This window comes from Myotis davidii, unplaced genomic scaffold (assembly GCF_000327345.1).
Source record: "Myotis davidii unplaced genomic scaffold, ASM32734v1 scaffold49, whole genome shotgun sequence".
Lineage (NCBI taxonomy): Eukaryota > Metazoa > Chordata > Mammalia > Chiroptera > Vespertilionidae > Myotis > Myotis davidii.
In genome coordinates, this window is record NW_006300375.1 from 65,019 (window position 1) to 79,895 (window position 14,877).

Sequence of the window (14,877 nt, forward strand, 5' to 3'; positions counted from 1 at the left end):
TGCTTTCCCAGTCTCCTTCCTACTTATGAAGGTCGCTTCTCTGCATTCAGAATATAGGGTGCCGCCCCTTCTTGCCTTGGAGCCCTATTTGAGTAGATTCTGGGCTGCAGTACAGGCGTGGCTCAAAGAAACCAAGATGTGTCTTGTCATCTGGCCACTGAAATGGCCAGATATTTTCTAACCATTGTGATCGGTGAAGAAGTACAGCTCTACTCGCAACCCTCTAGTGTAACAGTTTGTGTTCAAACTGTATAGATGTGAAGAGAAGTGATATTAGACAGTTTCTTCCAACATTAAAAGTACAAATGGCCCTAACCGGTTTGGCTCAGTCAGCTGTGGGCAAACTACGGCCCGTGGGCCGGATCCGGCCCGTTTGAAATGAATAAAACTAAAAGAAAAATACCATACCCTTTTATATAATGATGTTTATTTTGAATTTATATTAGTTCACACAAACACTCCACCCATGCTTTTGTTCCAGCCCTCCATTCCAGTTTAAGAACCCATTGTGGTTCCTCTGTCGGGCATGTACCTTGGTTGCGAGCACATCCCCAGTAGGGAGTGTGCAGGAGGCAGCTGATTGATGTTTCTCTCTCATCGATGTTTCTAACTCTCTGTCCCTCTCCCTTCCTTTTTGTAAAAAATCAATAATATATATTAATTATAAAAGTAGAAATGGTCTGAAGTCAAGATATGCAAGTTACTTGGAGTGACTTATAAAGAACAGACCACTATCCACCATGCTGGAAAACCGTGATGGTTTTATTCTCAGTAGCTTGACATTAATACAGATGCTTTTTATTTTGTGCTGAGAAAAACAATCTGTTACACATAATGTAATTTGAATATACAACATAGAAACGCATCCTAAATTAGTTACAACAAGAACCTACAAAAACTTTATAGGAAAAAAGTTACCTAATATTGCCACCATAGTTTTTAATAGACGGACCCTGTCAGACCCTGTCACCAATACTCAGCTCTGTAAACAATGGTTATTTCCATGTTCTGGGGAATCGTTAATAACAGGGGCATGAAAATCAGCCTAAAAAGTTCTAGCACATCACTATATACTGTACAGTCCTCAAAAATAATTTATTGTACTGTTTCTAAAAAAAGGTACTAGGGTTGTTCTTTTGCTCTGTTTCCATAGTCTGGAGCTGCACGTGAGCACTTGAGTCTAACAGTCTAAAAACACGAGAACTGAACCGCAATTCACAATCACAGAGATGAGGTGGTGGAGTCGAGGACTTCACGCCCGTTGCACACTGCTGGGACATACGTGCTTGCAGAGGCTGGAAAACAAAGCAGGAGAGGAATTTCAGTGTTAGGCAAGTGGGCAGCATAGGGAATGGCACAAAGAATACCAGGCACTCATTACTAAGTTGGAAACGAATTCTAACTTGGCTTTGGAAAATGCTCAATGATTTCATACTGTGGTAGGTCAGCTTTCTAAATGCGTTCTGCTGCAAATCAGTTTTCATCCTGGTAAATACCTCCCTCAATGTCGTACGTCTTGAAGAGAGTTTATCAGCATTATCATTGCTGAAAGAAGCCACTTGTGGGTTTAAAATTAGCTTTGGTAATCTATAAACTGGTTCCGACACTATGTGCAAAATTGAAAGCTCACTGCAATTTTCTTCAAGATTGTTAAATTAATTATGATTTTCAATACCTTAATTAATTTTGTTCTCTCTGGGCAGGGATGGCTCTTACATAGTTCCATGGGTCGTCTGTGAACTCCTCTGCCTGAGAGAATGGTTTGCTATATTCTCGTTGTTCAAGTGGGTAACCTCAATGAAAACCATAACAAGGGCTGGTGTCCCGAGAACTTCAGTTTCATAATAGTTCTCCGAAAGGAAGATATTTCAAAGGGATGATGTGCTTGTTAATGACAATAGTGACAAACGGTGTCACGGTGTGAGTCTAACATGTTCTTTCTTTTTATGACACTTAGTTTTTCAAGATACAGTTCATAGCTCTTGTTTTAAGTTTTGTTTTTATGAGAAATCTAGCTATAGCTAAGCTCTATTTCACCCTTAATGTACTTTTTTTTTTTTTTTTCCTGAATGAGCACAAAAGCAAGGAGCCCCTTTCTTCGTGGAATGAAACTATGTAGCCAAGAGAATCAGAGATAATTCTACATTACCTTTCAGAGCTGTTTATGTCCCTTCCATCTGGACATGCTCTGCCTAGAAGGAGCTGATCTCCTTGGCTACCTGACCAAGCCCAGTCAGCTGTCCCATTCCTTAAGGGCACATCTCTCAGTTATTAATCAGACACACAAATGTCATGCTAAAGTGTTCATGCCTGATAGTGGACATAGTCTTGCTCTATAAAATTGCATTTGTCATTGGAATTTCATTAGACATGAAGGAGAAACTAATTATGAAATCTGAGATTACATGGCATTCAGTGGAGGAGCATTAGCCATATTTGTGGCACTGAAGTCTTTCAACAGGCCCACCACCAGGGAAGCTACAACCTCTTAATTTTGCAATGATTACTTGGCGAGGTAGGTGAGGAAATCTGTGAAGTCAGGTCTGTGTGGCTGCGTAAGGTCACAGCGGAGTCCTGTGACATGCTAACTCTTTTAGAGATGCTTCCCTTTTATCAGTTTTAAGATGACCTTCAGTTTTCTCTATAATATGAGCCCCCTAAAAGCTATAATATCTTTGGGGGGTGGGGAATGGCATAACCTACATTTCCTGAAACATCTACAACAAAGACATTTTAACACAATGTGTGCCAGATAAGTACTTGATGGATAGTGATAGTGATGATAATTCCAAATGTGAGGGCTTCGCTTTATTCTTTGCAGGGTTTCTTTATATACTTTATCTAATTCTAGCTTCATCAAAGTTAGGTCAGGTAGGAGAAAGAACAAGGTGAAGATCAAACCACAGTTCACTGGCCACTTAGGAGAGCACGTCTGGCCATTTAATATGTGCTCTTTCTGCAGGTTCTTTGTATCCAACTGTCTACTCGACATTTCCATGTGGATGCTTAATAGATATTTCAAAATCAAGTGCCAAAGCATAACTCTTGATTCCTTAACTTGTCCCTGTTTAGTTTTCATTTCCTCAGTGAAGAGTCTCAGGATCCAGCCAATTACCCAAACCAGAAGTCTAACATGATGCCCCCTTCCCTCTTTATCCCTCCCCCTACACCAAGCCTGAAACCAGGTCCAGTCATCTCTGTCTCCACATCCAACTACTTCTAGCTTTGCATCTACCACCCTGGGCCAATCCAGCAATATTTTACTCTTGGCGACTGCACTAGCTGCACCACTGGTATCTCTGTTTCCACTCGGGCTTTCCTGTAATAGATTATCTATACAGCAGTGAGAATAAGTCATTTAAAAATGACTACACACCTCCAGTGGCTTCCCTCTGTGCTCTCCTTACTCTGGCTTATAAATCCCACGGTGATTCCCATGCCTCTCTGTATTCTCCCAATTCTATGCCCCCCCCCCTTTTTTTGCTTTTGTCCTCAAATAGAGTGTATCTGTTTCTCAGCTGCAGGTCTTTGCAAGTAGCTGTTGCCTCTGCAATAATGTTTTTACTTCTCTTAATCACATGCCTGGCTCCTCCTTGTCATCCACATCTGAAATGTCACCTCCTGAAAAAGGTTATCATCAGGCCATCTAATTTAAAGTAGCCGACCAGTTACCCTCTGTCACATTACTCAATTCTAAAACTGATTTTGTCTTGCTTTTTTTTTATTTTATTAGTATCTTATACTCTTGACTAGAAACTACACAGGGAGCTCTGCTTGTCTTTTTCATGATTTTATCGCTATTGCTGATCACAGAATACACTCTCTATACATATTTTCTGAATGATTGATTAAATGATTGCATTTCAAAGAAGGTGGGAACCAACGGAAGTTTCAAGAAGGAAATAACCTTTTAACCTGAAGAAATGACCAGCAAAGGTGAGGCCTGCGGGCAGCCTTGTGTGGGGACAGGTAGGCCTTTGTGCTTCCTAAGCCACATGGTGGCATTGCCCATCAGCCACCCTTGCAAAGTGGCCCAGGCGGTCAGCATCCTCTCGCAGGCATGCTGCCTTTGACATTTTGACTAATCTCTTCATCTTTTCCAGGATCAAGTTTTATTACTTCTGTGAAGGGTTTTCATTTTCAGAGATTGAAGAGGTATGAAGTGTAATGGGGGCGGGTCTAGGAGACCCAGGGACTGGTATGCTAATGCCCCGTCTGTCTTGGACTAGTCTAATACCTTCTCTTCCTGGATTTTTAAAGACTGTATGAGAAACCTACTGTGCTATGCCCGGTACTATTGTGGAACTTGCACTGCTGTTCTTAAGTGTGCTCTTAGAATCTGCTTGCTCACCGCATTCTAACATTTTAAAATTGGGTGTATTTTGACTAGGTAAGCAACACATAGAGGGGCTACAAAGGTAATTGCATGGAACATCCTTAAGTTATAGTTTCAAATAACCTTCTACTAGACATCCCGGGGACATCATTATGAGAGTTCACAAAATAACTGAATCATCTACCTGCTTCACAGGGACATTAAAGGGAACGGCCTATGTTACAATGTCTAAACTCTTTGAGAGGAAGATAATATAAACTCAAGGTTTTCTTACAAAGAGTAATAACAGCAAAAACACTCCCCAAACTCTTTCTGCAGCTGTTTCTTCCCTAAGCACATTTTAGTGTATTAAAGGGAATTGTAACTTGCATTTCCCTGCTTCTCTTTTACTGTTTCATCTGTAGCTTTTGCCAGTGTCTTTTATTATGTAAAAAAAAATCTCATTTTTGTACATGCTGCTGAATATAGTAGAGGAAATTACTCTTTTATGAGTCTAGTATCTCAGTTACTTTGTCTTTCATTAATATTTCACATATGTCTCCCATATTAGTCTCTTTAATATTCCCCCAGGTAGTAAAAGATGTGTAAGAGCCCAGTACTATGTGTGTGTTTGTGGTGAGCTTTTGCTATTATTCTAATGAAATTCTCATGAGATTTTTAATGGTGTAAGTTAAGCCCATATTCTTAAGTGCGGTTAAGCAGATTTCTATAATCATCCTTACTGTCAGAAATAAAGAGGCTGCAAGCTTATTTTTAGCTTTTCTGGGAGTGGGGATTAGTTACTCTAGGCTAAGGTGCTACTTTTTACTAATCAAGTTGAAAACTGAAGATAGCTGAAGAAGTGCCACCATTGATCACAAAAGGGCAATTTGCACCCATCAAAAAGCATATTTTGCTTCTCAAACTTTGGAAAGCATTGGAGCAGCCAAGTGGCAGTTTTGTCTCCACTGTGAAATTCATTTCTCTTCCACCAGTAATGCTTGTGCAGGCCAGGCTTTGGAGAAAATGGTCGTATTTTTTCAGGGAATTAAGCCCTCAATCAATGCTAAACATATTTATTTAATAGATTCTTATGGATGCCAGTGTTAGTCAATCCAGTGGCTGAGACTTGGTTCCTGGGAATCAGTGTGTTACGGTAATTGTGTAATATATCAGACTTGGAAAAAAAGTAAACAAACATTGAGACAGAGACATTCCACCAGTTTGTTCCCATCTGTTCCATTTCCTTGTTCCTAGTGACCCAATTTTTTTCCCCTAGTATGTCAGCTTGTTTAGATATTTTAATGCTGTGGTCATAGAAGCCAACTTCTACCAGCTGTTTGTTGCCTTATCTTCCTGCTTCATCAGTGAACCTGTTTTCTTATTCATTGCCTTAATTTTGCTTGTGCTAGGGCCCCTTGGTCCCATTCCAGAAGTTCATCTGCTGATTAATATATGTTAATATTTGGGCAGTGATGACACTACTAGTCCCTGGTTTGGTAGCCTTGCTATGTGTCAGAGATTTTGCTGTGGAAGACAAAATCCATTGTTAAGAAATGTGGGCTAGATTCTCAGGGTAATGATCTTAAGCTGTTAACAGTGGCTTTAACCCCTTCCCCGGCAGAAACGTGTATACTCGTTTTCACAAAATGTTCTTTTTCAGTCGTCGACGAGTATACTAAGAAAATATGGTAAAAAGTATGGTTTATAGGAAGACGAGTTACAAACTGTTTTCATAACCAGCATCAAAAATACTATAGAGAACCAAAATAAAAAAATTAGTCTGAAAAAGAAACGTTTTTAACAAAAAAAATTGTTGGGGAAGGGGTTAAGAGGAAATTATATTCCTATGATGTGGAAGAAAAAAAATCTACAGACCTAAATGTGGAGTTAGGAGTTAAATGCAAAGACTTCTTCATTCAGTGATTCATTTCTTGTGAGACAAGATTCATGGAAAGAGAAAATTTGGCATGTACCTTTTTTATAACCCATGATGTGACTTAATCGCCTTTTCAACAGAAATTCCACTGATCTTCAACTAAATCCCTCAATTCGTTGTTGCCACTTCACACTGTCATGCTTTCTTTCTAATCATGTTCTTTTATTCTCACCTCCCTCCCTCAAGAAGCACAAACCCACGCTGGACACAAGTAACTTGTAATTGAAAGGACTTAACAATTTTTTTGCATTTTTCTTACCTACTCTTAGTTGCCCAGCATCTCTGGTTTCTCCTCTTTTCTATCTCAATGTGTTTTCAGGAAGGAATAAAAAACTTGCCCTGAGGCTCCAATACCTAATATAAACTATAATGTGCCACTATACCTAGGGATCAAACTCTGAAGCCAAAAGTGTTAAACTCTAATAAAATAACGTTCAGCCTCTAGTCCTCTTATCTAGTGGAGCTAATCTTGTTAGCTTCACCTTCAAAGTCCATACAGCAGCTGAACACTTTATTAGCTTTCGTTGCTACCGCCCTGACTTAAGCCACCAACATCTGGAGTATATAATACTTCCTGCATGATGTCTCTGCTGCTCCCTGTCTTATATTCTGCCCCTACCGCTAAAATGATGAAAATGGTGCCTTTCAGGTCAGTTCACTTCTGATGAAACCCTTGTTTATTTTCCCAGTTATTTCAATAGAGAAATAAAAGTCCTTACTATGGCCTCCAAAGTCGTACACGGTCTGCTTCCTCTCTGTCCTTATCTCCTCTCACTTTCACCCTTATTTCATTTCCCTCTAGCCACATTTGCCTCTGTGGTGTACTTGCACTTTAGAACTCTACTTTTGCCGTTCCCTCTGCCTGGAATGTCTTTCCCCCAGATATGGATGGACATGCTTCCCTTCTTGCATTTCCTTCATGTCTCGGCTCAAATCTGGCCTGTTTACAGAGAACTTGCCTGGCCACCCTATAAAAAAAGTAACTCTCTTTAACCCCAGGACACCTTATTTGTCTATGCCCCATATTTTTTGCACTTCACTTAGCAGCTGATAACAATACGTATTATTGGTTTGTCTGACTGTGCCTACTCTTGCCTGTTAGAATGTAAAGCACTGTGAATGTAAGCTTAGAGCTGTGCCTAGGTCCAAAAGTTTCTTGAATGAATGAGTGAATTATCCATCATTTTTTCCCCCATATTTACCTGTTAAGGGTCCCTTTCCTAAAGTCTCTGAATTAACTCCAGGTAGGGAAGATGTTTAAAAATTTTTTTCATATGATAGGGATTTTGTGGTATAAGTACATAGGTATCTCCCTTTTTTGGCGTTATTCAGAGAGTTTCACTTACTATGAAAAGGGAGTAGGAAGGAGAAATAGTGTAGCATAAACTGATACTAGACACTGCTTGCTTTCAGATATTCATAATCTAAAGTCAGTATATGGGCAGTATTTGATTATATGCATAATTCCTTTTTAATTAGCATATCTTCATAGTTCTGATCATGGTACCATGTTCCCAAAGGCATTAATGAATTTGGGGTTACATGGAAATATATATGACTATATGACTATAGGTGTCTCATACAATATTGAACTCTGGTTTAGGAACCCCCTTTGAGCTACTGAGTTTATGTTACTTTCAAATATATGGGACAGAATGGAAAATGTACAATGTAATTTAGCTCAAGAAAGTGATACTTGCTTTTAAAGAACTATTTAAGCGAAAGAAATTATATTTTTGGTATATACATTTAGCCGGTCACCATCAACAATATTCCTTTGTTTTTTAAAAATCAAATCTCATTTTCCAAGCAGCTTTGTGGGTAGCCCCTCTGGAGAACCACACCTTCTCTGTGCAGCTGGGTAAGGGACCCTTGGGTCTCAGATGGGCATGATTTATGTCACTGAACGCCCTGGCATGGGCTTTGGAGAGGAATAAAAGTCTACACTCATGCTAGAGAACAAGATGCTGTTACATGTGTCACTGAAGGAAAAGCTTTACTAAAATATTTGAATTTTCAGATGCTAAGATTCTTATTGTCCTAATGGTCTCTGCCATGAGTTTTGTAACTGAGCTGAGGCGGGAAATCCAGAGAGGCCAGAGGAACCACATAGCAGCTTTTGAGAGTTTCATCTCTGACTTCAGTTATCAAATTCCTGAGTGTATCTAATAGATAGGGCCTTGGTTTCCTCATCTAGAAATGTGGTTATTAGAATAAATGACCCATAGCATCTCTTCCAGATCTAGCCTCTGGTCACTGTTATTAAGGAAGGTGGGCTACATTTGCTTGGGGAAAACCAGCAAAATATTAGAGGTAAAGAGAAAATTATTTCAAGGTTGCAAAAGAGCAGTCGTGAGACAAATGGAAATGTTAAATAGAACACAGGAGAGGTATTAAACATCCATCTGCTAATATATGTAGGGTTATCTATTACAGCTCTCTATTCTCCCATCCTCAGTGAGGAAGGCATGAAAAGGAATGGAATGAGATTCCCAGGAAAGCTGTGGACGTGCCTTCCCAGAGGGAAAATGGATTGACGTCTTTTAGATTTGGATGCTGTAGATATATTTGGCCTGGAAGCAGATGGCTTAACTTGCCAAATACTCCAGGTTTCTCATGCATTAGCCACTGAGGATTTACGTCTATAACATCCCTATGCCTACAGCAGGGAGACCATCATTCAGTCTGTGTTGCATAATAACTTGCTAATTTGCCTGGCCATGGAGCACATGGTGTCATTCTGGGACTCCCTGACCTGTAAAGGGGACTATGCTGCTTTTCTGGACTTGCACTATAGAGAAGAAATTTGAATGTTGCCTGCTACTTTATTCTGTTATAAAAAATCATATTTGAACTTGAAAATGGCTTGCCCTCTCCTAATTGGGGTATCTTCAAAGCTTTGGCCATTGATTTGTGCAAAGCGTGTCCTCAGCTGCTTGCTTTCTGCTGCGATAGCTCTGTGGGAAAATGTGCTGTGCCTGACTAAAAGACTGTTCACTTGACCTTTCTATACTACTGACTCCTTCTTATAATGTGAAAACGCTTTGTAATAAAGAATCATTCTATTAATTGAGCAGTTCACACATTGCCCCCTAGACAAGTGCCCTTCTGCACAAGGTTTTGGCAGAGGAAATCAATCTCCACATGCCCATGGCTCCTCAGGGACTCAAACCTGGGCAGCATTACAGCAGAAGCCTCTTAGCTGAACTTAATGGTAATGACATGCATGTATTGGAATGATCACCATGAGCAAGAGACACACACATCCCCGTAGGAGAAAGTCTGTGCACATAATGGCTCTGAAGATGATCGGGCACACTCCATTTCTCACCTCTCTCTCCCCAGGCTATGCCAATGCAAACCCATATTAGTGACAACGACATTCTGACCTGCTTGAGTCCTATAGGGGTTTTATGCTGCGTAACTTCACATGCACACCCAGCTTTTACCTTCAAAATTAATGCAGTTCTACTTACATTCGCAGCATCCCTTCTTGATTGCCTGTCTGTGGGAAACAGCTCCTGCAAGCCCCTTTGCTTCTATTGCTGAACAAAATAAAGAATGATCTCTTTTCTTTCTCATCCAAATACAAAGAAAGTTTGCTTATGTGAGTGGGTGTGAGAGCAGCAGACAAGCATGAGTTAGGACTTTTGGGTCTCTGAGTACTGGTCTTGAAAAGAGCATTCCCAGTTTCACTAAATGTTTTCTGAGTGGCCAGGTGATTCTGTGACATAGATGCCTTCTCTGGGGGGTTCTGGAGAGAGCTGGAGAAAAAACTGCACAGGGAAGTGGCCATTGGCATCACGGATACCTCTCCCTCTCCGAACCCGTGCCTGTATCCTTTTTGAGGGTCATCTAAGAGGCCCTCCCAGCTCTGCACCGATACCAGTGGATAAAGTAGATAGGATAGTGTAGACTGAGGTTCTCAAAATGCACTCCTTGGATCACTTCCATTGAACCAGCAGGGGTGTCTTTTGCTCCAGACCACATGAATCAGAATAGCTATGGGTGGGGCTTGAGAATCTCTACTTCAAAGAGTTGTCCTTTTTTGCACACAAATATTGGGAATTATTGGCCCAAAGGTATACTTAATGGAGAAAAGTTAATGTTTCCTTTATATTTATTATTCTGACTCCCACTGTGTATTGTTAATAGCACACAAGTAAAATTGGTATTTTTTACACCTAGCAGTATTCAAATATTTTTCAAATGGTGAGTTTTCTGAGATGGCCTTAAGCACGCTCTTTCTTTCATGCCTGCTTCTGAGTTTGGTCATGCTTTGCCATCTCCCTGGAGCTACTGCTCAGCTTTAAAAATCCAATACCAATACTCTTTCTGCTATCAACCACCTTAGGGGTTTTCAGAGAGCGCACCTAGGCTCCAAGGTCATGTGGTATTTCTGCTACTCTCTTGCCAGAGAATTAACTGGGAATTAATACGACTACACGTTCAGGCTAGGTGTATCATGTTGCTGTAATCTCTGGTAAGAGGGCAGTACTGATTAATTTAGGACTTGGAGAGTGTTTCATGACAAAACTGGCCACAAATTCTTTGAGAGGTGGGGACCCCTTGAATCTGGGCAGGCACTGTCATCCTCTCTATAATCCCACGTGGTGAGGCATCCCGCCAAAGCGCCAGGCGTCAGAGTGAAACCGCTGTGGACCCTGCAGATCAGTGCAGTCTGAGGTGATACTGCAGGACTCCAGTCAAGGCCTCATGGAGCATAATAACTGCTCAGCCAAGTCTCGCCTGAATTCCTGACCCACAGAATCATGAGTCACAATAAAAGGGTTGTTATAAATCACTAAATTTGGGGGCTGTTTTCTCTGTGAGAATAGATAACTATTGTGTGTGTGTGTGGAGGGGGGGGATGATTTTTACCTCTGGAGGGAGTTAAACAACCAGCAGCAATATTGGTAACAATAAGTTAACACAATAAAATGCCTGCATAATAATTGCCAGTACAACCTAATAAAACATATGCTTTACCTAATGAATTTAGAGAAGTTTAAAGATTTTTATTGATTTATAAAACAACTTACTTCCCAGTATTTAGAAGGGAAATGGGTATAAGTTGTGCTGGATATGCAGTGGAGGAAACAGGCATTGAGATATTAAATCAGTTGCTGAAAGATTCATCACAGCTGGTCAGTAACATGTTCATACGCAGAACTAGATCTCAAAGACCAGTGGCTTTCATACTTCTTTGCCTGCAATTCACAGCAATAAGTGTTTTTACTTGGACCTGGTACACATCCGTAAACTCTGGAGCAAATGTCCTGAAATACTACTTACTCTTTTTACATATAATAATGTACTCTAGGAGATTTATTCTATTCTCTTTAATAAAATGCTGGTCAAATATACTGAATACATTTCATGACCCATTAATGGGTTACATTCTACAGCATCACGGGACCAAGGGTTCACCACTGTCATTCACAGGTGTTTAGAAATGTCTGGTGTATAGAAGGTACCCAAACATTTAATGAATGAATTTAATGAAAACAGTTCCAAATTATTAAAATGGGAAAGTTTCAATCACAAGTGTGGAAAGCCAGTGTCAACTCGTGAATCATTTTATATCTTTGCGTGTAACGTCTATTCTTTATTTCTTCACCTGTAAAATATAACTCTGATATCTAGTACTCATGGGACAAAATGAGCCCATAAATAGAAAACTATTTTGATTCAAAGATATAAAATTACAAATAAGAGATAAATTACTCAGTACTTTGAGAAGTCTAGAGCTATCACATAAATACTTCCCTTGTTACTTTAATATCACTTCACTAATTTGTATTAATTAGAGGAAAGTTGCTAAAATTGAGGTCTAAATTTAGACTTTTAAAAATAAAGATTTATTTAAAATTTTATTGAGTAACAATACAGTCATAAAATGTTGGTCTAGGTCGATGCCCACCTGAAATATTAATTGGGCTACTAGCAGATTCACATACTGAGTAAAGCTTCAGTCCATTACAGTCAAAGTTCATTGTTTGAGTGTATGTGAATATTTCTGAAATCATGAAGAGAGACTCGATTGGGCAAAGTTCCCTTGTTATCCCTTCAAGGATTTATTAATTCCTGGGGTATGTACCACAAAATGCTACCATTTCAAAATTAATTGAGGTTTGGATGTATGAGATTTTGAACCATGTCTGTGGGAGATTTATGGACTTTGTTAAATTGCTCAAATAATGACCAAGAGCTCTGAGCTAGCAACAAGATTATTTTTACCAGGCTTGAGTCTTGCTATACAGTTTCAGGTAACCTTCCTTTCATTCTCCCTGTAGAGCCTACCAAGTGCCTAGCCTCATAGGAACTTTCCCAGCTTGTATTCTAGGTGAAGTAGCATGATACAGCAATTTGGTGCACTGGCTTTGAAATCAGAGAAACTGACTTTAAATTCTGGTTCTGCCACTTTCCATATGGGTGACTCTGGGTAAGTTTATTTATCTCAAAGAGTTGTGAGTGTGTTATGAGATACAGTACACAAGCACACGTATGAAGTATTTAACGCAATGCTCAGCACATAGAAAACACTCAATAGATGACAGTTCCTGTGAGGTGTTGTTATTGTTAATTGTTGTCAGTTCTTTCTTGTTTGCTCAAGACATAAGCAGGTTTCTCTAATATCCAAAGAAAATTACTTCACAAGTTTTATCATGTTCTGGGACTCAATCATGTGGTACCAAGAAATGTAGCTGAAAAGAGAGTAACGTCTCCACCCCTATTGCAGCTCTCAGCCACAGAGTGCTGTATGCAGGGCATCACTGAATATGTGTTATCAGCCATTGGTTTTCCCTTTGTTTGCTGGGGGAAGGGCTGCCCTGGTCAATTGTATACTTTCTTGGAGAAACTGGGGCACTAATGCGATTGCTCACTCTGTGATGCTGAGCTATTTTGAAATATCCTTTCTAATTGACTTGAGGCAAAACTGTGAAGTAGTCATTTGTCTCTGTCACTCCAGTCCTCCTTCCTCCTCTCTGGACTCCACTCCTTCTTCCTCTTCATCCTTCTGTCGGTGAATGTCTCCTACTTTATATCATAGATGAGCTGAAAATGACTTAAAAGGCGATCCCCTTTGGGTACATTTGTGCTTTAGAGGATGCTAAAGAATTAAGCAAATGATTCTCTAAGGACAGTGTTTCAGATATTTGCAGGTCAGTTGGAGAGAAGTTTGGACTGGAGAGTTATCCTGGTAAACCTTCCGTTCAAACTCCCTTCTCAGCTAGTTCTCAGCTGAAGAAACATCATCATTGAAATAGAGGAAAATCGATTCCAGCATTTTCTAAGGTGTGTCCCATGGGAGGTTAGTTGGTTTAACTATTATCAAATACTTTTAAGAAACTCCGTAAATAACAACATTAAAAGGCTTCCTTGCTGTAGAGATTCTCAAAGCCTTTAACATACTCAGGTTAACAGAGGTACTTTGAACTTCCAAGGGTACATTTAGGATGCAGCGTTTTCCCTCTTATTTGATTGTTTATCTTCCTCTTTTAATTTTTCATGAAGCAACTTCATTTATGTGACACAGGACATACTTTACAGAGCACCAATCTAGTTCAGGACAATCTAGTTCTTACTCTAGGACAATGAGTAAACTGAGATAGGGAGCAATAAAGGTTGCCTACTGAACTGGTGGCAGTCAGGACTCAAAACCAGGCTCACTGACTCCACAACATGGTCAAAAATCCTACTTGCAGCTACAGATGTAATATCTGTCTTCCCTGCTGGATTGTGTGTACTGCCAAAACAGGAACTTACACTCTTCTGGATCCATAGCACCTAGCACAGCACCTGGCACCCAGCCATTGAACCAGTACTTATTATAATTGAATTGAGATTGTTCATGGGGACAGACATGTGCTGTCGGTTCCTATCCATTGCTTCCCCTCCCAGCCTGCTCCCTACTATAGTGCTGTGTATGAAGGGGTGAGTTCCATACTTACACTGAGAATATGTGGTCCCAGTTCCACTGACACTGAACCTGTTGAGGTGCAGCCTGTGTGTGACCACATTCTTCTGGGGTTGGAACAGCACGATGTGCACCTTGGGTGCAAACAAACAGCCCAGGACCACGAAGCCGCTTAGGCTAACGGATATGCACATGGTTGTCGTCTGCACCTATAAGAATAAGTTGCCTGGTTAAGCGTCTGGCTGTAAATTCAATCAAGGGGCCAACTAAAAAGAGCACTGAAAAAAGACCAAATTTAAAAATCTCGAATCATCCACAGTTCTGTTCTTATTATAGACAAACCATATAAATATAAATATATTAAATCTTCCAAGTTTGAGATGTTCATGGAAACATTGCTTAGGATTTGTAAGCACACACTATTTGTGTTAGGTGCTTCTGAATGCTTGCCAAGACTTCACATGGATTTTCATGTCTTGCTTGTTTTTCCTTTATATATGTATAAAGATATTTCTGCAGGATCACTGACTTCAGGATCTTAAATAGTAAAAATTCCAATAGTCAATGATAAACTGCCCAGCTTGCTGATGGTGTCAATCAGCTTGACTTATTTTAAGCTTCACTATATTAGGAACAAATATGGGCCTTTTGCATTTTTCTACCTCTCTCTTACCTCTATTAGTTAGTGGCTTTCCTAGTCAA

The 14,877-nt window shown here is 40.0% G+C and overlaps 1 protein-coding gene across 2 annotated transcripts in view; it reads right to left on the bottom strand.

Annotated features, from left to right (window-relative positions):
* Window positions 1–741: 741 nt before the first annotated feature.
* Window positions 742–14,877, bottom strand: part of GRM3 (glutamate receptor, metabotropic 3) — a 198,471-nt gene continuing 184,335 nt past the window's right edge. The window contains exons 5-7 of one of the 2 annotated variants that reach the window (XM_006777142.2): window positions 14,210–14,384; window positions 9,731–9,799; window positions 742–1,295 (exon numbers count right to left, since the gene is read on the bottom strand). In XM_006777142.2, the coding sequence (XP_006777205.1) occupies window positions 1,222–1,295; window positions 9,731–9,799; window positions 14,210–14,384 (318 nt within the window). In that variant the 3' untranslated portion in view covers window positions 742–1,221. The remainder of the gene's footprint in view (window positions 1,296–9,730; window positions 9,800–14,209; window positions 14,385–14,877) is intronic. The other variant, XM_006777143.2, reaches the window with a different exon arrangement.